The 22,855-nt window shown below is 45.5% G+C and overlaps 1 protein-coding gene across 1 annotated transcript in view; it reads right to left on the bottom strand.

Annotated features, from left to right (window-relative positions):
• Positions 1-22,855, bottom strand: part of MYO1E (myosin IE) — a 192,919-nt gene that overhangs the window by 12,068 nt on the left and 157,996 nt on the right. Inside the window, exons 21-26 of the mRNA XM_069483352.1 lie at positions 22,550-22,719; positions 20,704-20,849; positions 12,748-12,894; positions 11,251-11,408; positions 7,529-7,621; positions 3,836-4,037 (exon numbers count right to left, since the gene is read on the bottom strand). Coding sequence (XP_069339453.1) covers positions 3,836-4,037; positions 7,529-7,621; positions 11,251-11,408; positions 12,748-12,894; positions 20,704-20,849; positions 22,550-22,719 — 916 coding nt within the window. The remainder of the gene's footprint in view (positions 1-3,835; positions 4,038-7,528; positions 7,622-11,250; positions 11,409-12,747; positions 12,895-20,703; positions 20,850-22,549; positions 22,720-22,855) is intronic.

Raw genomic sequence — 22,855 nt, 5'->3', positions numbered from 1 at the left:
GTGTGCCTCGTCTATGCCCGGGAGAGCAGGGATCAAGCTTTCAAATATCACCTCTTTGTTCTGCAGATGTGAAATTTACGTCTTGAGATTCCAAGAAGGAAAATAATGGCATTTTCTTTCATTGGCTCTGAAAAATATGTTCTGTTCCAAAAGGTTGAATCCATAAACATTACTGGAAATGTGGGAACGGATGCCAGGAATTCCTAAGCTCCATGTCTGCCTGGGCCAGGCTATGGCTGCTGCTCCTGGAGAGTGTGGGGTGAGAAATATTGCTATTGGACACTTAGGGGAAATTTTGCGGCCCTTGAAAATATGACTCCACTAGGAGAGTCTTGACAAGAGACACACAGGCAGCGTTTAAGTTTTTCTATCGACTGCTCCTTTGCGGCATGGCCAGAAGCCCTACCACCAAACACTTGCAACGGTTTTCTGTTTCCCCAACCTCTAGTTGGATTGATCTCTGGAGTGTCTTGAAATTTCCTGAAGTTATCCTCTCATGAAATGGGCCACAGGATTGAAAAGGGCAACAGACATTTCCAGTCGGGGTTTTAATGCTTCCAATAATGAACTGCAGGTGGATTATGTGCAATTCAGTTATAGGAGGGCAAATGACAAAAAAGCACATTTGATTGGCAAATCAAGTGTTCCTATGAGGTCACAGCAACGGTGGATGAATGAAGTGTTTATATGATTCTTGCTTAACCTGTCCTCTTTCCTTGGGAATCAGGAAGGATTTTTATACTGAATCAGACTTTTCCAAAGCTACGCCAAGGGACTGCAAGATAACAATTCCCTCTGCACATCTCTTAGTGTTTCTAGGAGAGTGATGATAATGATGATGACAACAGCAGCTACCATGTGCACAAAAATTGTGCAGGGTTAAAAGAATCCAGTTGGGGTGGTAATTAATTTAGTGAAGGTTTCATGCTCTATTTAAAAATAACTGATTGAACTTAAAATAAACTGATAAAGACTTTCCTGAATTAACTTGAGGTGCTAATTACATCATTTGATTTTATCCATATTACATGATCCAAAAGAAATAATTGCTTATGCTAATTATGTCTGTAAAGAAAAAGTGCATTGAGAGAGAGAGAGAGAAAGGAAGATAAACCCAGAATGTGAAGGCCCAGGAAAGACTATGATAATCTTGTTTTTACAGATTGGTAAATTTGAGGTGACTGTTTGAAGCTTTGATGCATATAGGAATCTTCATGTTTATGGAAAAGTACAAGCTTGGGATTCCAAAATTCTCTGCTTGCTCCAACAGCCTCCTGTGGAATAAATGCAATTCATGTCTTCTTGGCAAAGAGGAGATGCTGTTAAATTTAGGCAACCATGAGGCTGCTGGAACACCATGTACAAGGTCTCCAGCCACGTAAGAAACTTTAAATTTTCACCTTTGTGTGTTCTACAAAATAAATACCAAGAAAAAGCTCAGCCCTTTGACCAAGGTACTATTTCTTAAGGAATGTTTGCATAGCAAATTTAAGTGTACAAAGAGGATGTTGGCTAAATTCTTACAGCTACTGGATTTAGTGTGCTTAATAATAACATTTTACATACAACAGATAGGAGATCTTTACTGCCTGGTAGATGGATATGGAAATGTCCTCCCCTTCCAGTCACAGCCATTCCTCCAAGACAACATCATATGAGCGTGGTCTTTAGATGCGATAAGACTTAAATAGGGACCGGAACACTGAGGGCTGCAAGGGAGCAGCCTCGGTTAAGACACAGTGTTCCTAAATTGCCCACTTTTGGCTGACAGATGCTCCCAGCTGGCTGATGTGCAAGTCTGTAGCTTACAAAGTAGGCTGGAAAGATGGTTTTGCTTGCCAAAACCAAAGGAAGTAGGAAGCTAGCAGACAGAGCTAAGAGATTTGGTGCACTTTGTTGATTGCTTGCAATCCCCTGACTCCTTTAGGACACCAAACTGGGCCCTGGGGGGATCGTGATTGTTTTAGTGACATTCATCCATCTGAATAGTGCAGTCTGGGTTACAGAGTGAAAGTTCCGTTACCTTAACAGCACCCTTCCAATTCCCTTTCACATGGAATCTCCCCTGGCTTTATCAATTAGACAACAGGTGCCTTTAGACCAGTGGCTTGCAAAATGTTCCTAGATCAGTAGCATCGGCATCACCTGGGAACTTGGTAGAAATTGGGAAATTCTGGGGCTCTAGCCCAGACCTACTGAATCAGAACCTCTGAAGTGGGCCAGCAAGGCCCTGCAGGTGAAGCTGCTGCACACTAGGGTTGGAGAACCACTGCTTTAGACCAAGCCACTAGGGTAACCAAGGTCATTAAAATGGGTGGAATATAGCTCTGTACACAGAGCTGGGGAAAGAGGAAGGGAAGTGGGGAGAGAGCACCAGAGAGGGAGAGAGGCCTAATGGTGTGTGCCATTCACTCTATCCATAGCCGTCTGTACGATAAAACTAAGGCACTTTCATATTTGTAGCCCAGATGAGAGAATGACGTAAGACTTGCCAGGGGAAAAGGAATGCTAGAGAGAACACGGTCAAGTTCGTAAGAGCTTTGTGATCTTCAGAAGGAAGTTGCCAGGGCAGGAGGCATGGAGGTGAGTGGGTAGCTGCCCACTGAGAAGAAGGAGCCGTTGTTTCTCTCCCAGAACGGGTCTGTTTTGTACACAAGTCTCCTCATGCTCATCTGAAACTTCTTCACTGTGCTAGAGACATGGACAGAACGGAAAACAGAAGCGGGCTTGACGGGGGCAAAGAGGCGAGACAGCAGGCTGCAGTCAGTGGCCAGTTACTGGGCTCAGCAGGCAGAACTACTCTACCACTGAGAATCAGGCAGAGTTGCCAGATTCCTTAAAAGTCACTAGTTCCTACATGCCGTGTACCACGCTAGGTGTTTCATGTACATTATTTCTAGTCTTCCCAACAACGCTGCAAGCTTGCTGGTATTGCGGCAGCGTACAGACAAGGAAACGAGCTCAGAGAGGGTGAGCAGTGGGGCCGACACTATGTAGGGAACAGCAGCTGAAATAGGATTCTCTGCCGGGTCTCACTCACCCTTATCTGACACTTGACACCATTACTCTACCACATTCCTGCCTGGGGATTCCCACCCTCCCTGTGCCTGACTACTTCCAGGGACAACTTATCTTTGTGTTGCTAGAATGTTCTTTCTTTTACTTATACCAAAATCTACCCCCTGGCAGAGTGCATTCACTGGTCTTGCAGTTGGCCCTACTCTATCCATGTGACTCCCTCTTTCACACTGATAGCTCTTTGAGTATCCAAGAGTTCCAGCCATCTTTACTTCCTCAGGCTGAAAAGCCTGGGTCCTTTTCACCACTGTTCACTGTTCACTATTCTAGAAAGGCAGTGAGGCTCTCTTTGCAAAGCCACAAAGATCCATGTTCTTAAACAAACATCCACATGTCATAGAATGCTGGGATGTTATGCTTAATGTTGCTAAAGACTGAGCTGTTGTGTTTATGCAACTTCAGGCACAGACGGACATAAATCAAAACCCCCATTCTTCCTCTACTGTGTGGGGAGTTCCTCAGAGAGCAAAAAAGGTCACAGAGTAACTGAATCCCGGGGATGAAGGGGGCCCCTCTTCTGATGTTTCCAAGGTGAGCTCTCTTCCGGAGAATGAAACGAGTTGTGTGCTATCAACTGGGCTGCATGTTTAAAAATGCCAGCCAAGGCCCCACAGCCTTGGGTCCTGGATTGCAGCATTTGGGTGGCAAACTGAACTTTAGAACCATGCACTGTCAGCCCAAAGACATCCCTGAACCCTTGGCGTTACTGATGTCGATGGAGCTTGTCAGCTGCACCTGCAGGATGTGGGCATCTTACCCTGCAGCTCCCTGGTCCGGGACCTTGAGGAAATCTAGGCTCTCTGGTGTTTGTGACACTCGGTCTGAGCCAGTGGACTGTTGTCGCGGCAAGGGCGGGCGGGTCATGGAGGTGTACAGGCTTCTCTGATTGGATCTCTGGTTTCCAGGAGCGTGAGGATGTGGCACAAATTGGTTTTTGATGACTCCATTCTGATGGTACCCTAAAGAGAAGAACAGAGAAGAAAACAAAGCTTAAATTTCCTGATCCTTCTCCAAAAGACTCTCCAAATTTCTTCCATTAGCCAAGGCAGGTTACTTAATTTACCTGAACCTCAGTTTCCCCATATGAAAAAATGGAGGGCATTGCAGCTAATATGCTGTGATGATTAGTGCTAACATATTGTTTTCCCTCCAGCTTTAGTGAGGTGTAATTGACAAACAAAACTGTACATATTTAAGGTGTACAATGCCATGGAGTTTAAACCACCCAGGAAGTGCCGGGAACGTAGCAGACGCTCAGCACATGCTTATTGAACTTGACAATAGAATCCCCAGATGTTCAGGGTTTCAAAGCCCACCGTCAAGGAGAGCTAAGCCTGCAGCTAGTTGGCAGACACATTCTTGGGTCTAAGAAAAATTATAAGGGCTGGCAGGTAGCTGTTTAAACAGCTGGACATCCATTTTCAAGCGGTCAGCCTGGGCGCCCTTGGCAGGAGCTTGTTGTCTGAGGTGGAGGGAGCACCCTACCCAGGCAAGGGCAATGCGGCCCCCCGCTGAACCCACCCAGGCGCAGCAAGCTCTCTTGGCCAAACAGCGATTTCAAGTCAAGGCTACATTAGCAGGTAAAGAACAGACTATGGTGATGGGCTCCAAACCACGTGTCTCGGCCAAAAGGGGCATTATCATTCCATGCTATTCGTGAAGAGGCCCTTGTCTCTTCTTCCACTGACAGATGTGAGCAGAGTGGGCAGCAACAAGACTCCCCGAGGCCCACTCTGGTGAGCTGCACCAGTGAACCTCTTACAACCAGACTAAGAGAACAGTCTGGTACCAGTGGGATGATCCTCAGTTTATGAGGGGGACTAGAGGTTCAGTTCTGGCTCTGCCTCTCACAGCTGCCTAGAACCTGAGCAAGATATTTGACTTTTCAGAGTGTCAGTTTTCTCGTTAAAGAACAAGGAGATGGGTCCAGAATCCACTCAGTCACTTCCAGCTCTGATATGCACTTTTTCTCTATATCCTTTACTTTTTCTATGCTGGGGAGGAAAAGAGCCAGAAGTGGGCTTTTCTCCTTCCAGATAAGAATAGGTGGAGTTTCTACTTGGAACCACAGTTTTCTAGAGTGGCGCTTTCACAAGGGTGGCTCCTCATCCAGCCGTCTCTCTAGCAATTTCCTCCCGTGGGCCACCCAGGCCAGATCAGATCTAGACATTTGGGGCAAACAGCCTGGCTCGTCACCTTACCCCGTTCCCCTTGGTCAGTGGGGTTTGCATGGGCTCCCCATGGTGTCTGGGACGGGAGAGGGCAGTGAGACCCCACTTGTAGCCCAGGGAGCCAACGAAAGGAGAGGGCATCTCAGAGTGGGACACGCCCTGGGGCAGTGTCCTCGAAGTGGGGTCCCTGGACGGGCCGTGCCATGTGCTGCTCGAGACCCAGTAGCCCACGATAAGTTCAGAATTGAGAGTGAGCATTTAGAAGTGTTCATAGCAGTTGGACAGATATATTTCATGTCTGTTGAATCTAACACCAAGAAATTTTGGCTTATATTTTGTATGCTTTAAACATTCCATTCTTCTACTAAGTCATTTTTATTATATTTTGCAAAAGCATGGCTTGTAATGGACTGGGAATCTAAAAAAAAAAAAAAAAAACTCTAAAAACAAAAAACCCTGATCTTTCACCACAGATAGTTTGAGAAGTATTGATCTAATGGATCCAGGTCCAATTGTCTCATTTTATCGATAGGGCAACTGTTACTTAGAGAGCTTGGGAGCCAAGTTCAAGGTGAGAAACTTTGTGGCCTAATTTGGTCTGAGGCTACTTTGGCCAACCTAGCTGGGGCCAATGAACTTTCCAGGTGGTCCTGGCCGGAATCCTACGAGGGGAGCCAGCACATAAGCAGTAATATAATACTACATCGCTTTTCTTAGGTTTCTCTGTGCTTGGATTTTCTTCAACGATAAAGGAAGAGGGGAGGAGAGACAGCTAAGCCAAGGCAGGATGGGGACCCCAAAAGAGGTTTCTCACTGCTAGGCACCCCTGTCCATGTTTCAGCATACCACTGTGAGATTCCAGAGCAGGAGGAGACTAAAGAAATGCATAGTATTCCTTATCTTGGACAGGAGTCTCTTGTCTGGGATGATTTGAGCCAAGCGACTTGAGTCAAACATTCCGGGAGCAGTTTTTATGAACTGAATTTTGTGAGTGATGGAAGAACATTTTGTGAAATTTGAAAGTGCCCTTCAAACACCAAACAGATTTGTAGGGGCAAAAAAGTCTTAAAATCAGGTTTAGAGTGTATTGATCTGCAAGTTATATTTTTATTATTAAAAATGAGAAATATGAAACACAAGGGTAACTTTTGTTGACAATTTTGTGGATTCTCTTGGATTTTACTTTATTTTTTAGAGCAGGTCTCCTGGGTTCTATCTAAGAATGGATTTTTTCTATTCATGCATTAAGCTGTCAAGTAGTTGTAAAATATTATACAGTAGCCCCCTGCCCATGCTGCCCGTGGTTTCAGTTACCTGTGGTCAACTGCGGTCCAAAAGTATTAAATGGAAAATTCCAGAAATAAACAATTCCTAAGTTTTAAATTGTGTGCTGTCCAGCTCTGTCCCACCCCGGGCATGAATCACCCCTTTGTCCAGCTTATTCCCCTGCAGACGCTCCCCGCCCATTAGTCACTCAGCAGCCGGCTCCGTTATTAGATGCACTGTCGTGGTGTCACAGTGCTTGGGTTCAAGTCACCCTAATTTTACTTCCTAACTGCCCCAAAGCACAAGAGTAGAGATGCTGGCGATTCAGATATGCCACAGAGAAGCCAGCAAGTGCATCCTTTAAGTGAAAAAGTGACAGTTCTCAACTTAATAAGGAAAGAACAAAACTGCGTGCTGAGGTTGCTAAGATCTACAGTAAGAGCAAATCTGCTCTTTGCAAAACTGTGAAGCAGGAAAAAGAGATTTCTGCTAGCTTTGCTGTCGCACCTCAAACTGCAAAAGTACCTGTAGAGTTTGGTATTCTCTGCCGTTTCAGGCATCTACTGGGGGTCTTGGAATGTATCCCCCAAGGATAAGGAGGGGCTACTGTGTGGTGTTTGGCTGGAGTTGGGTGGTGGTGATAGGGTTATACTCATAAACTCTCATTTCCATAAAGGCAGCATCCTACATCTTAAAAGCTGACATCGCTGCGGTTGTCACAAGTAGGGAACTCCTTTCTCTAAGAAGAAGCGTTTCCTAAGGGAGTAGTCTTGCTAGGTAATGAAATCCAGACTGTTAACTCAGCCACGGTTCAGTCGCACTGACTCTTACTTTTCTGAATTTTGGGGTCACAAGTAGGGCCATTGTGTTGACAGAAGTACATCTGGCACTAAAATGGCCCATGTCTGATTGATCTGTGTGCATTTATTAGCTGGTGGGTTTCTTCCCAAACATATTTTATAAGTTAGGGTCTAGATTTAGTGGTCCCACACTGCGGTGCATGCTTGGCTTACCTGGGGGTGGAGGGGCGGCTCTCATTGGGTAGTTGGCATTTTGAGTCCCACTGGAATAACCTCTGTGTTGGGTGGTGTTCCTTCTGGTAGGACCTGAAATAAGGAAGCAAGGCAAAGTTAAAATCAGTACTATTTTGTGGCATCAGGTTTTATGGCTCCTGACAGTTCTTTGCGTGTGGAAAACTTCGGAGAAGTTTATAGCTCAGGTCCCAGGTGGGTTGCAGGAGACTGGCTGCGGTGCAGAAGGAACAATACTGTCATGGCAGGCATTGGTGGGAAGGTGAGATTGGAGGATATGTTTATAGAGGTGCAGTTTTGATACGTTAGAGATAGTGGCTTTTCAAAAAAGTATTGATAATCTTACAAAGGCATTTCTATTTTTGCAGCCTTCCAAAAAGAGACAGATGGAACATTTTAATGTTTCCACTCATGTTCTAAACACTGCAAAGCAGCTGAGCAGGTGAGCGCTGCGTATCTTCTGCTTCGGCATGAAGCACATTCCGGCACCGACTGCACGTCTGCCTAGGGCAAGAGCCTTTCGTGCAAGAGTCTGTGGTCTACAGTCTTCCAAATAAACACAGAGGGGAGAAGTGAACTTGTCCCCATGATACAGACATGAAGGAATTAGAAACAAGCGGGTGCCAACTGGAGCATCACTAAGGGCCAGAGTTAGGTCTGGGTGGCAAGGCCGTGGGGGGCCAGATGAGAGCTTTGCAGAGACATCTGTGTTGGGAAGGAAAACAATAAATAGAGTCTCAGCTGGCACAGGAAGGAGGGTAGGATTAACTAGCTGGAAGGGAGGTGTAGAGGGAATTTCTTGTACAGAGGAGAAGACGAGTAGAGAAGGGTAGGAAGCGACAAGGTGTGTGTAGACACAGCAAAGGAGTTGGGGCTCCATATCCTGGGGAAGGTGCTGGGCAAACCCACCATGTGGGCCCTGGGGCAGTGGGAAGTGGCCTGGTGCACACCCCGCCCCATCCCAAGAAGGCCCTAATGAAACACCCTACTGGGAACTACTGCAATTGCTCGCACTCATCCTGCTGGTTCTCTGCAGCCCTTCTTTGCCTGGCTCTGTGCCGGGGGTCTGAGCCCTGTGGGCTGCCGGCCTCTGCATTCAGTGGGGTTTGGCCAATGGGAGGCACTGGCAGGTGCCTGGAGAGCCAGAGGAAAGGGAGGCGAGGGTTTAGTCTGCCTACTCTGTCCACATCCTGCAGCTCTTTCCTCCCTCTGTTGCTCCAGGCTTAAAGGTAATAACGGTTTCCTGCTGGTCCTTTTTCTGGGGTCCCTACTTTGTTCCCTTAACCCTGCCCACATTCTTTTACTTAAATGTCCCTTCAAAATTCCCTCTGAGGCTGGGCGTGGTGGCTCAGGCCTATAATCCTAGCACTTTGGGAGGCCAAGGCAGGACGATTGGGAGTTTGAGACCAGCCAGAGCAACATAATGAGACCCTCATCTCTACAAAAAATAGAAAAATAAGCCAGGCTTGGTGGCACGTGCCTGTAGTCCCAGCTACTTGGGAGGCTGAACCAGGAGGATCGCTTCAGCCAAGGAGTTGGAGGCTGCAGTAAGCTATGATAACACCACTACACTCCAGCCTGGGCGACAGAGCAAGACCCTGTCTAAAAAAAAAAAAAAAAAAAAGAAATTCCTACTGAAATGTGCTGTTTTCGGCAAGTAAGTAGCAACTGAAGCACAGACACACACCAACACTTTCTGAGTATGTAAAGGTAAAGGTATGATAGCATTTATCAGTATTGTATTAGGTCATTAAATATGAAATGTCTGATTTCTAATCAAAAGTGTAGCTTATTATATCTCAAACAGGAAGCAGTACAATTAAGCAAAGTGTGGGCCTAAACTATCGACACAGTTTTGCCATCTTAATAGTGGCTTGTTTATGCCAGCAGTGAAGATGTCTGGAGAGCGAGTAGCGATGAAATTGCAAAAGGTATTTTCCACAGCTTGTTGAGAATTGAATATTTTTCCTGGCAAGAAGTGGTCTAAAACCTAGAAGAAGTGGTAGTCAGTTGGTGCAAGGTCTGGTGAATACGGTGGATGACAGACAGTTTCCAAGTCCAGCCTCTGTAGTTTGAGCAGCATTGTTTGTGCGACATGTGGTCTAGCGTTGTCTTGCAAAGAGGACTGGCCTGTCTCTGTTGACCAGTCTTGGCTGCTTAATCACAAGCATACTCATCATTTCGTCCAACTGGTTGCAATAGACACTTGCTGCAATCAACTGACCAGGTTTCATGAAGCTGTAGTGGATAATACCAGTGCTGGACCACCAAACAGATACCAGTAGTTTTTTCTGATGAATATTCAGTTTTGGACTGTGCTTTGGTACTTCATTTTTATCCAACCTTTGTGCCGAATGCTTGCGATTGCCAAAAAGAATCCACTTTTCATCACACGTAACAATAAGGTGTAGAAATGGTTCACCTCCTTATGTCATGACAGCAAAGAAAGGCAAGCTTTGAGATGATTTCTCTTCCAACACTCATTTAATTCATGCAGAACCCATCTATCCAGCTTCTTTACCTTGCCAACTTGTTTCAAATGGTCCAATATTGTTGGAATAGTAACGTCAAATTCACGTGTAGGTTGAGATGGATTCGCTTCCACTACAGCTTTCAGCTCATCATTATCCACCTTGGTCTCAGGTCACCCACGTGGCTCATTTTCAAGATTAAACTCACCAGAATGGAACTTCTCAAACCATCGATGTATTATGTGTTCATTAGCCACATCCTTCCCAAACACTTCATTGATATTTCAAGCTGTCTGCATAGCATTAGTTCCACAATGGAACTCATATTTGAAAATACATGAATTTTTGACTTGTTCCTAGTTTCACAAAAATTGCTCTAAGAAAATTTGAAAGATAATCACAAGCCAAACCGTGTATTTGAAAGACTAAGGATGTACCTCACAATAAAAATAAAACAATAAGTGTCAAGGTGAAATGTCAGAGATATCAACTGTCAAATTTAGTGCTTAAGGAAATCGGACATTTCATACTTAATAACCTAATTACTATGCCGAGAGTACATGTCAATGCGTACCTTTGTAGATGGATTTGATAAAGGCCTATTTTATATATGGCTTACTCTTCCTTGATCACACACGGGCTAAATTTTAAAAGATATCTACGTTCTATAAATACATAGCATATATGGTTATTCTATGCTGTATACTATAAGTTTGTAAAATATTATAAATAGAAAAAGAATCAAGGGCCAGTGCTGGAGTCAGAGTGGGGTTTGACTTATTAATAGCGTGTGTGTGTGTGTGTGTGTGTGTCTTCTAATGAAGCTCTCTAAAGGGAAAGCAGAGACCTTAGATTCACAGTGGCACAGTGAAACCCTGCAGAGAGTTGGTAAATGTGGTCAATTTCTTTAAAACTGGCATAGAGTAAAATATTTATATTATGGACAAGATCTGACTGGAAAGGCCTGGGAAATTTGAAGCCAACTAACTTTGATTGGTTTTAAACACAATATTGCAGTGCCAAGTGTTCCATACGTAAGTACTCAATCATTCAGAAAGTTTTAACCTGCCCATTTTCTCTGATGCTGCTTTAGTTTGAATGTTCTACCCCCAAGCCCCAGGAAGCCGTCGATGTTCTGAGTCTCAGCCCCCAGATCTGTGCACGTGTTCTCAGCGTGCGGGCAGAAGAGTGGCGTGGCGTGGCGGCTCCGCCAGTGGCCCAGGGAACACTTACGGGAGTTCTTGGGCAGCCCGGGTCCGATGCTGACCTGCAGCACTTTGTTACTGGGCTTGAGGACAGCCAGGTCCCCAAAGCCTTGGTGGAACTGCACTTGCCGGGAGCCCCCTGCGCTCCAGGGACCCCAGTTCTCCTTTTTCAACTTCAGTTCGAGCCTGCAAAAAGCACATTGGTTGGAATTAAGCAATGGAATGACCTGGTGAGAAAGTGGTGCTCGCAGACCCAACCATGCAGCTCTGCCGCTGGCAGACACGCTGTAAAACTCGGCAAGACGCATAATCTAAACCGGGCGCAGGACCTGAGGAGGTGCACAGCGTCCACGGTGCAGCACCACTGCTGGGGGACACCGTGAGAAACCGGGGGTGGGGGGCGCCCCACTAATGTGCTGACTCACTCTGTCAGGTGGCCTTAGGGGCGACTGCCAGGGTGGGGGGGGGGACAGGAGGAAGGGAACAGTCCAGGCCACACCTGTTGTGCTGCGTCACTGTGCCTCCAGCTGTTTTCCCTGTCCTGTGTCTGCGGAGGACTGACAGATGGCAGACACAAGACAGCCGAAGACCCTTAGCGCAGAATGTGGTGGTTATTTAATTAAGTTCTATTCTTCCACCATCGTGCTTTACCCAGGGACAGAAAAAGACAAACACTAGCAACCAAAATCCAAAAGGTAGGCAGGTTTACCCCCACTCCCCACTCGGTTTTTATTTTTCCATATTGCCTATGCGCCTGCATCATGCAATCCATATTCCACTCTTTAAACTTCTATTTTCTCAGTTGTAAGAAAGAAAAATCATAATTTTTTTAAGTAGCTTCCTATTGTAAGTTTCTCTCAGCATAGCATTAAGGCTTTATCTTGGCCTCATTCTTGTGAGTAGGAAGAGATGGAGAATATTTCCATGTCACTGTCCAGGGAATATAAGAGAAAAACTAAGTAATGCTCACTCAGCAAATATGAGATTAGAAGCTCAACAGTCTGCCAGTATCTGGTCCATCGGACCGCGCTGCCAAGACAAATGAAGATGAGCCAAGACACAATACGTTGGCCACCCACAGCCCTCAGGTCCCCAAATGCTCCACCAATAGGTTTTATTATGCATTGATTTGGGCAATTTAAGCTCCCACTCCTGACACTTTCATCTGCTTCCAGCCCGACTCTGCTCCTGTCTGTTCTGCTGCACAAAATACTCTTATTGGTGATATATAAAAATCTGCCTTTCTCTGACTCATTTTGGTGATTTTTTTCCAAATGATAAAATATATGAAATTTACTCTATGAAGTCAGTATTTCACAAAAACACAAAAGTGACCTTTTCAAAGTCTGTGACAACCATTCAGACTGTCTTCCGCAGGCTCCAAGATTCCACTGGGGAAGCTGAGGCACCCGGGGCTGGAGCCATAAGACCCCCCCCATCCCCCTCCCCAGGGCTGAACCCCAGGGCTGAGATCAAGGCCCCTGTTAGTCTCATGCAGATATTTGGGCCCCAGATGCAGACTTACGTATTGCTGAATTTCAGAGGTAGTTGCTTCTGGGTTTTTTCCTCATAACGCTTTGCTAAGAGGCTTAAGAATTCAGTTTTGAAGACCGATTCAAGCAAACTGTCGTACTCTTGCTCATGGAGAATAAAAATGTCATCTTGCATAGTACTGTAAAGAGATTGGACAATCTTAATGAAAGTTGCACTTTTGTTTTTTTCTATTATTTTTTTAATTCACTTTTTTTTTATCCTGCAAGACAGTGTTGGCTTTTGTAGTCTTTCTCGTATAGGTGATAACCGTTAAAGCAAAACACAGCAACGGAGAATTACATAATGAGATGGGAAATGCATAATCAAAACATTTCTTCCACGTGATCTTTAAAATCAGGACTTTAAGGACAATTTAGGCCATATTAAAAAAATCCATTTTCAAATTCAACGGCTATGTTTTTAAGATCATAAAAACAAAGAATGTTATGAATAAAATGTAACTGAAAAGGAATAATTCCACACTAAGTTCCAAGTTAGTTGAATTTATGGTATGGTTGTAGCTATTGGAATGAATCTGAACTTGAAGAATTGTAAGCTCGGTGATCGAGAGGGAAGCCAACGTCCTGGACTTCAGATGCACTTTTTAAGAACCTTCTGGCAAACAGTGCTCTGCTTATACTGCATGCCAGGTGCTGCTAGAATATACAGACACATCAAAGTGCAGAGACCCACCAGCCAGATGTACAAACAGCAAGTAAGCACACATCATCACCTTCATGCTAATGAATTTTGTCAGACAAGGAAAGAACACACCTTCGCAGAAATTGCATGTTTGGGCAGCGAAGGACAGTGGAGGAACTCACGCTTGGAGGGGAGGGGATGTTAGGAGCTACAGAGAGGATGAAAGAGAGAGGCTGAGGCAAGGCCAGTCTTCGAGAAATGCTTAGTGGCAGGGGGAGGTTGATCTGACAGTTTGTCTCCACACCTGCTGGACTTTGTGGAAAGAGACAATACACACATATCTAACATACCCCAGCTGTTAGATGTATCGCTCAGTTGAATGAGGCTACCACCCCAAAGGCTCCACAACACACAAGTTTACAAGTATCCCCAAGTACTGCTGCCCAATAACTAAGACGACCCTCTAAAGAATGATGTTTCATTAGGGATTGTAGGTGTTTTCCAGGTGTCAAAAACAAATTAGAGGCCAGGCGTGGTGGCTCATGTCTGTAATCCTAGCACTCTGGGAGGCTGAGGTGGGAGGATCCCTTCAGGTCAGGAGTTCAAGACCAGCCTGAGCCAGAGCAAGACCCTGTCTCTACTAAAAAAATAGAAAAATTAGCTGGGCGTGGTGGCGGGCACCTGTAGTCCCAGCTACTCGGGAGACTGAGGCAGGAGCATTGCTTGAGCCCAGGAGTTTAAAGTTGCTGTGAGCTAGGCTGACACCACGGCACTCTAGCCCTGGGCAACAGAGCCAGACTCTGTCTCAAAAAAACATAAAAAGAAAAAAGAAAAAAAAACCCAACTTAGATGAACCTGTTTCAATGAATTGACCATGGTAATATTTTAATCTCTCCAAGTAAAGGAAATGCCAAAGAGACAGTTCTTTTAACACCCAGAGCCAAGCTGCTGCACACAGGAGCTGTGTTCTGCTCCCAGGGCTCCAGGTATCTCTGCCCCAGTGTGGCTGTGACAAAGCCAGATGACAAGGTGAATGGATCGTATGCAGGGTGTAGGGAATCTTTGAGGCCCGGATTCTTCTTCCATGTAGAACCCTATGGTCTCTCTGTTTAGCCCCATTAATAGTGTCAAGGTAGGGCTGGGCCACCCCTGGGGTCACAGGTCTACCTTGGGCAGAGAGAGCCTTAGTGGACTGTCCCAGGTCATCAGGAATCTTTTCTCTCTGGGCGGGGGCAGGGAGCTAGTGATAGGCAGGGAGCTATCGAGCTGATAGCCACAGCCACAGCGTCCACTGTGGTCTGAACATGCCCCCTCCTCACATGTTGACACTTAATTGTCAGTGTGTTAGTATTAAGATGTGTGGCCTTTAGGAGGTGACTAGTCACAAGGGTGAAGCCCTCATGAGTGGATCAGTGACCTTGTAAAAGAGGCATGAGAGGCCAGTTCACCGTTGCTGCCCTTCTGTCATGTGAGGATGCAGCAAGAACTGCCATCTACGAGGAAGACGGCCTTCATCAGACACCCAGTCTGCCTGCACCTTGATCTTGGACTTTCCAGTCTTGACAAATGTAAGAAATAATTCTCTGTTGTTTATAAATTATCCAGTCTCAGGTATTTTGTTCTAGCAGCAGGAACGGCTAAGACAGCCTCTGTGCCTGAAACCTCGACCTTTGTCTTCCCAGAGGAAAGAGGCTTGGTAATGCACCAGAGTAAAAAGGGTCTAAGGCGGGACCACAGCACAGCCGATTTAAAGGCGAGGAATGGCAGCACGCGGAAACCACAGCAGGGGAACGGAGTCAACCAGGAGCAAGATACGAGCATCAGGGGAAAGGAGCTTGGCCCTTCCCAGCCTGTTTACTGAACAGCGTATGCCAGAGAGTTTTCCTTAGATGTGAAGTCAAAATACTTTATGGGCGTTTGGGGATGAATCACAGCATTTATTTGGGAGGAGCACTTGGTCGTTATCACTACCTCAGAAGTTTGTTTTCAAACATCCCTACATCACAACCATGCTTCTTGCCCCCTCTTGTGACAGTTGAGTTATAGGATAAACTCGACAACTAGTGGTTTGAATAACATACTGTTTGCACCTCTGTCACTCCATAGGGTGTGCAAAAGCGATTCAAGGCCCGCAAGGCAATTCGAAGCTCCAAGAGCACATATGTAAAAGCTGCTCAAAAGAGCTCTCTCAAGTTGTTTGGAATGAATGAAATAAAGTCTGAGCATCCTAGCACAGGTGTAAGAAGATGGCCACGTTGGGCAAGGAGTCACTCAATGGAAAAGAGTGCAAGGAGAGGAACCACCTTTTGGCCTGTGGGCAAGGATTGAAACTCCTTCCTGTTTTAGTGGTTTCACTCGAAGCGCTCTTTGACATGTCTGGCCATGTCTGGCCGCCTGGCCGAACTTTCAGCAGGGTGGTGATTATTCAACAGGCCGCTGTGAGCCAAACACAAGTAACTTTGAGTGTTTTAATGTGCTTAGATTTATTAGGAGTTTCATTACCATAAAGAAAACAAGCAAGGAGGCCAGAACTTCAAGGCCAATTACCAGCATGAATCTGGAAATGAGAAGAGATGTGTTTGGACACTTTAACCGTCAAATTCAAAATCCCCTCCCTTCAGCAAGCCAGGCACCCGTGTTAGCAAAACCGTCTTCACCCAGGCCAGGGTTCCCTCTTGTCCGGCTCTCCCCAGCCCGTGCTCCTGGGCCCGAAAACAAAGCTTTTATGTTTATTTATTCTAGAAATCAGACTTATCTTTGGACTTCACCCCTGACTTCTTCGTGTGCTCAAGCTGCAATTCCTCGCAGACGTTTGCGCTGTGCCCTGTGCTGAAAGATCCTTTGCTGGGCTCTTGTTTGGATCTGTACTTGTTTTTTATTCCCCGTCTCTGCGGCTTATAGTAATGCTGACAACACTAGAAAATCTTGTTTTACTCTCTTAACCAATATATCCTCTTTACAAAAATGTTGATTACAAAACACTGGGGAAAGTCCTAAAGGAGTTGTTTTTCTTTCTTTCTTTTTTTTTAATTTTATTTTTAATAAAGCTGAAAAAGCAATTTCCAAGGTTAGCCCTGCCTTTCTAAAAGTTTTTGCTGATTATGAAATATATGCTCCTTGTAGTAAACTGGAAGATACGGAGGTGAATAAAGAAAAGAAACCTTGCCCAGAATTCTACCACTCAGAGAAACCAGTGGCACCAGTTGGGGACCCTTCTTACCCTCTCTGAGGAAGCCTGGATCTGCGTGTCCGGCCTCGGCACTCGGGTGTGCTGCCCAGAGAAGCTTCCCCCGGCTCCCGGGTGCAAGGGCCCACTGGCCTCTTTTGTGTCCCTGGAGTGCCCTTAGATCACACTCTGCACGCTTGTAACCTGCACGGCGCATGTGTATTCAGGTGGCTGTTCTCCCTTCCGGGGCGAGAGGGAGCTCCTGAGGCGATGACTGTGCCTCCTTCACCTTTGCACCCCAGGGCTCCACACCAGGTCGGCACTCAGCCGAACAGTGCTGACAACACCCAGGTTCCCAGACCCTAAAAGCCACAGCAAGTCAAGATTTCAGTAATGCTTTAGGTCAGCAGAGCAGGTAGTGAAAGGGGCTGTTCTTACAGCCAGAAAGTTTAAGGCATTTAGGCAATAAAACATCCTAGGATGTCATGACCAGGGGGCTGGAGCCTCTGTCTACAGCACACTTTCATATGTTGTTTTTCCAGTTACAGACAATAATTAGCAAGTCTATTGACCCAGACAGGCAGCCACATAGATTTCGGTCCTAGCCGTCTGGTGGTCAGAGGCTGGAATGAGCAGCAATATGAGAAGCCTCAGAGAGCCCCAAATAGGAGAATCCCTGGCACCAATCTCAAGACCTACAATAGGACGGCCAAGAACATGGGTCATTACACCTCGTGGCCACCCTTCTCGCAAACCAAGTTTTTCAAATAAGAAAGAGGCCAGGTCAGTTCGTGGACAAGAAGGAGCTCTTGAAAGATCCTTCAAAAACTGATGCATGAGGGTGGGCATGGAGGCTCACACCTGTACTCCTAGCACTTTGGGAGGCTGAGGCAGAAGGATCGCTTGAGGCCAGGAGTTCGAGACCAGCCTGAGCAACATAGAAAGACCCTGTCTCTATAAAACATAGAAAAATTAGCTGGGGGTGGTGGTGCACACCTGTAGTCCCAGCTACTCAGGAGGCTGAGGCAGGTGGATCCTTTGAGCCCAGGAGTTTGAGCTTGCAATGAGCTATGATGACACCAATGCACTCTAGCCTGGGTGACAGAACGGAGACCCAGTCTCAAAAAACTAAAAACCAAAAACAAACCCCGCCTCCCCAAACCAAACAAACTGATGCATGGCCTTCTGTCACCTGACACTCCAAGCCTCAGAATCTGATGTCCCAACTCTGTATTGGTGTGGAACCTCCATCAGTGTTTTAGTCTAATTTCCATTTAGATAAGGACTTTTCCCGTTGAAATTAACCTGGAGTGCCTTTGAGCAACTGTAGTCTTTATATCTCTGTGAGCTATTCTACCTGCTGTGATCCTACTTTTTTCTTATAAATAAAAACTTTTAAAAAATGTTAACTATAATTCAACTAGATATATATCAGTATATTTACAAAAGGTAAAGATTCCTAAAAATATAATGTCTACTAGAGGATTAGAAAAACTTTTTATTATGGAAATTCCAAATATATAAAAAAGTAGAATATTAAAATGAGCCACCACAGGTCAACAGTTTTCAACAATTATGGATCCATGGACACCATATTTAGGTACATCCCCGCCCTCCCATTTCCACTTTGAAACAACTTATTTTAAAGCAAAGTAAAAATATTATATTATTTTATCCTTAGATAGTTCAGTGTGTATCATGAAAAGATAAAATCTCTTTATATAACATTAACCACGGTACCATTATCACACCTAAAGAAATGAACAACAAATCCTTCATATCCAATATTTAGTCATGCTTCCCCATGTTGTCTAGTAACTGTTTTCAAGTGGTTGCTTTGTTTGGATAGGCAGCTGTATGCATGGACATTAGTTAAGTTAAAAGAGTTGGAGATGAGCTGAAAGATCAAGCTTACAGGACTCTGGTAAGTCTTAACTAGTGGAGGCACCTGGTGATATCATCTCAGCCAACAGTCAACTAGTAGGTCTCATAAATCCTTAGAAACACATACAAATGTTGAAGTACAAGACAACTGTTAAAATCTTTCTGTATGCCAGTGTTGAAGTGCTTTGCGAACACACACACACACACTCAGTAGTCTGGTACCAGGACTAATTTCCACTCCGGGTTCCATTCTGCAGACACCGCCAGCCCTCTGGTTGCTTTGCTAACATGGTTTCTGATGTCTGGCCTCCCTCCGTGTATAAAGGAAATGAGGCAACAACATTCATCTTGGTAAGTACAAGGCTCAGCAACTGCCATGTGCAGACATCACAAGTTCAATGACTCAGAGTCTCTCTCTTTGTTTCTTTAGAGTCAGAAAAAACCATTTTATTACATCCTCCAAAAAGGGAAGGCCACAAGGAAGCAAACTTCCAGACCATGAATACTAAAGAAGAAGAAGAAAAAGAAGCTGGTTTTACCACGAGACTTTGTATCCCCAGAGGCTGTGAGAGAAGGAAAATAAAAGGTACAGAAGAAGAAATTTGAGTGTGAACAGTCCATGGTTGAAAAGCCCAAGGACTTAGCAACAAGACGGTAAGTGTCGGTGCTGGCTATGAATGAAGTTGGGTTAGGACTATTTATTATGGTCCCACGAGCACTCCCCTGGTGGGCTGAGGACCTGCAGACAGACCTGGGCAATAACAACAGAAAGAACAATCATCACGCTCAGAATAACAGCCACACGTGCCCTAGAGCGGTGATTCCCCGGCCTTCAGCCACAGCTACCGTCAGCCAAGTGTCCACGGCACGTCCCGTCCAACCCAGCATGGCCCAGGTCCAGCAGGTGCTCAGGCAAGGACACAACAAACAGAGGCTTCCTGTTGGGCTCCTTGTAACCCCAAGGGTGGCCTCAGGGCCCAGCTCAGGTTGTGACCCAGCCAGGGAGCCGGATGTGTAAGACCTTCTGAAAGAAAACCAGTCGGTGCCTAGAGCTTTTCCTTGAAACCCGTGGTGCTGAGACCTACCTGAGGTGGGGCTGCGAAAAGGATACCAGGGGACTCCTTTGCTTAGAAATGTCACCACATCCTGAGCTGGCATGTTTCAAACCCTTAACCTCACTGCACCGCCTGGCCCTTTATCCAGGAAAATTAGGAACAGATAGAATCAGAAACCACAGAGGCACAGGCAAGAATGGACACAACCAGAAATCTGCTTTGGATTATCGCACTGGAGCCGGGATTTCCAGCCCGGCAGGTCGGACGCCTGAGCACATAAATCGCCTGCTTTTCCCTGAGTGCAGCAGTTTTGTCTCCTGTGCAGAGTAAGAGTTTAGAGAGGTGCCCCAATTCCATGTTCACATGTGATCGGAACATCTCTACTTTAATGCAAAGGCAGCATTAGCCTCAGAGAGGCCCAGGTCGGCTACTGGGCCCAGGGGGGCCTTTCTTCCTCTATTCTCAGTCTTCTGTGGGTTGGAAGGATTTGCTGTCAGCAGAGGAACTTAGTCTGGGAGCTCTTAGCATGAGGTCTTTGGGAGGTCTCCTCACGCACAGGAGCCCCTCTGCGAAAAGGAGGCCGGAGTGCCAACAGGAAGGGCAGGGCCTTGCTGAGGACAGGCAGGAGCAGCCACTGTCTCGGCTAGCTGCCATTGCCAGCTGCCCGTGAGCCTGGAGCTGCAGGAGCATTTGGCGATGACTCTGGCACCACCGATGACGGAGACCAATTTGTACTCCCCAAAGAAGTCCTAAGGAGGACCCAGAGAAACTTCCCTGCTGGGACACCCCTGACCGATCTTCGCTGGTGAGAAGGGTCAGGTTTTCAAACTGGGTGAGGCGGGCTGGGACACGGGGCTCTGAACCCTGGGCTCCGCTTCAACAGGAGAAATTCTTCTCTGATGTGTTCCATACACTAGGTTTATTTCTAAAATTTTATGGGAACAACAGAGCCGAGCATCCCTTGATTAGGGGAACTGTCCGGAAGGCGACTTTTTCTTGGTGTCTTACTCCTGTCATATCAGGCCTCCCCAAGACCACAGAGATCAGGTCTCCTTTGGGAAGAAGGGAAATTTCATTGTCTTCATCGCGATTTTGACAGCTAGGGAGCCCCGCCCGGCCCTCCCTGGGCGGTGTTTGGAAGAGCGGATGGTGACGCCGAGGAGACGCGAGGCAGCCCTGCCGCTGCCCCTTTGCCACTCACCTGAGGGACACGGACAAGATCCTCTCCATCTCGATCCTCCGCTTCAGGACTTCTTTCACAAGGCCTTTGTCGGGGCCCTGTTTGACCTTTTCTCGTCCGATTAAGTACAGGCACTTGGGGGTAAGAAGCAGGTCTCGCTTTACACCCTGCAAGGAGAGGAGCTTTGAGGAGGTGGACAGACCTGGTCAAAGGGACAAGTGTCCACTCACAAGCCACTGTTGCCAGGACAGACGGAAGCTGCAGATCTTCACTACGGTTCCATGCATCATCTCACCAGGCCCCGTGAGAGTGAAAGAGGGCACTGTTACTGATCGTTAGGTTGACATATATGAAAATGCTGATATTTGACTCTTTTTGACTTACAAAATGGCAAACTCATATGGATCCACCTAAGGTGTCAGGATAACAAAGGGACAGTTCACCAACACATATGGTGACCTTATCAATGATCTGTTGGACCACGTTTCTCAAACAGGGGTCCCTTAAGTATCTGCGTATATTTTCATGGGAGTCCATGAAATTTAAAAAAAAAAAATTGATATATTTTTATTTTAATGACACTTCTTAATAATCTAATGTAAACATACTTTGGAATGTGTGGGCAACCACACTATAACCGAGCACTGCTGGGAGACCCATGTTTGCATTCAAAACTGCTGCCATGGCAGCGGGCCCTGTATTCAGGTCGCAAGCAGTGATTTGGTTTAAGCAAAACAACATCACCCTTCTTGTTAAATTACTGTTATTTATAGCCTTAATTTTTTTTCCTTACCAAATCAAAACAAAAAATCTCTTAACAGAACCATGAGCTTCTGAGGCTTCGACTTTCCCTATTAGGGCCAAAATTATCTCAGAAAATGTAAGTGTCTAAGGGAGGAGATTAAAAAAAAAAATCAGCTGTTCCTCCAGTGGCAATATAATTTCACACAGTCATTCAATTAGGGAAAATGGGTGAAAATACTTTGCAATTTTACTTGATATTCTGAATTTTTTGACTCAACAATCTGCTTCTATCAATTTATTCTGACACTATCAGGAGACAAATGCATAAAGATATGTGAAGAGATGCTCACTGCAGTTATGATAGAAAAAAGGAAGAAAAATAGAAACTCACTAAGAATTGATTGATGAAAAATTGGTTAAAAAAAGACATCTGTAGAATGGAATACTACGCAGCTACACATTTATATTAATATATCTATTAATATGGAAAGTTCTCCTTAGCATTATTTAAAAAAATAAAATTTAGGACATAAAATAGCATATAATATATATCTCAGTTTTTGTAAAACTAAATATGCAAATATATGTCTATATAAAAAAGTTCTGAAGCATATACACAGAATGCTAACAGTGATTGTTTCTGGGCATAAGGGCTATTTTTGGGCATTCTGGGCTATTTTTCTTTTGGTTTATCTGTATTTTCTAAATTTTTTGACAATGAACATGTTCTGCTTTGGTAACAACAAAAGCCAAATTACAAGGTTTTTTTTTTTTAAAAAAAACAGGGGCTGAGCTCAGTGGTTCACACCTGTAATCCTAGCACTCTGGGAGGCTGAGGCGGCAGGAGTTCTAAGACCAGCCTTAGCAAGAGCAAGACCCTGTCTCTACAAAAAATAGAAAAATTAGCCAGTCGTGGTGGCCTGTGTCCGTAGTCCCAGCTACTTGGGAGGCTGAGGCAGGAGGGCGAACTTGAGCCCAGGAGTTGGAGGTTGCTGTCAGCTATGATAATGGCTGCCACTAAATTACAGCCTGGGCAACAGATTGAGACCCTGTCTCCAATAAATAAAAAATAAAAATAAGGAAACTGTGTGTTGACTCTCAGAGGCCAGCAGTCAGCGTGTACCTTGAACCTCCTGTCGTACTTGGTGACCGTGTCTGCAAAGTCGATCTTCTCCCTCTTGCCCACAAACTGCTGGAGTTCCGGGTGCTCCTCCATCCCAATGTAATCCCCGATGAAGTTCCTGTTAATACTGTTTCTCCTTCTCTCCTTCTTGTTCAACAAGAGGTCTGAGGCTATAATTCCCAAGAAGGTAGCGATGCAAGAAGGATCAGTCACCCAGAAAAAGGAGGAAAATACTTAGCGAAGAAACACATAAAGAAACTCTAAATGATGCAAGACTTTTAGCCTATGACATTTTATGCAAAATAA

This window comes from Eulemur rufifrons, chromosome 2, assembly GCF_041146395.1.
Source record: "Eulemur rufifrons isolate Redbay chromosome 2, OSU_ERuf_1, whole genome shotgun sequence".
Taxonomy (NCBI): domain Eukaryota; kingdom Metazoa; phylum Chordata; class Mammalia; order Primates; family Lemuridae; genus Eulemur; species Eulemur rufifrons.
Note: the sequence above shows the minus strand (reverse complement) of the source record. Positions and strands in the feature narration are given on the sequence as shown.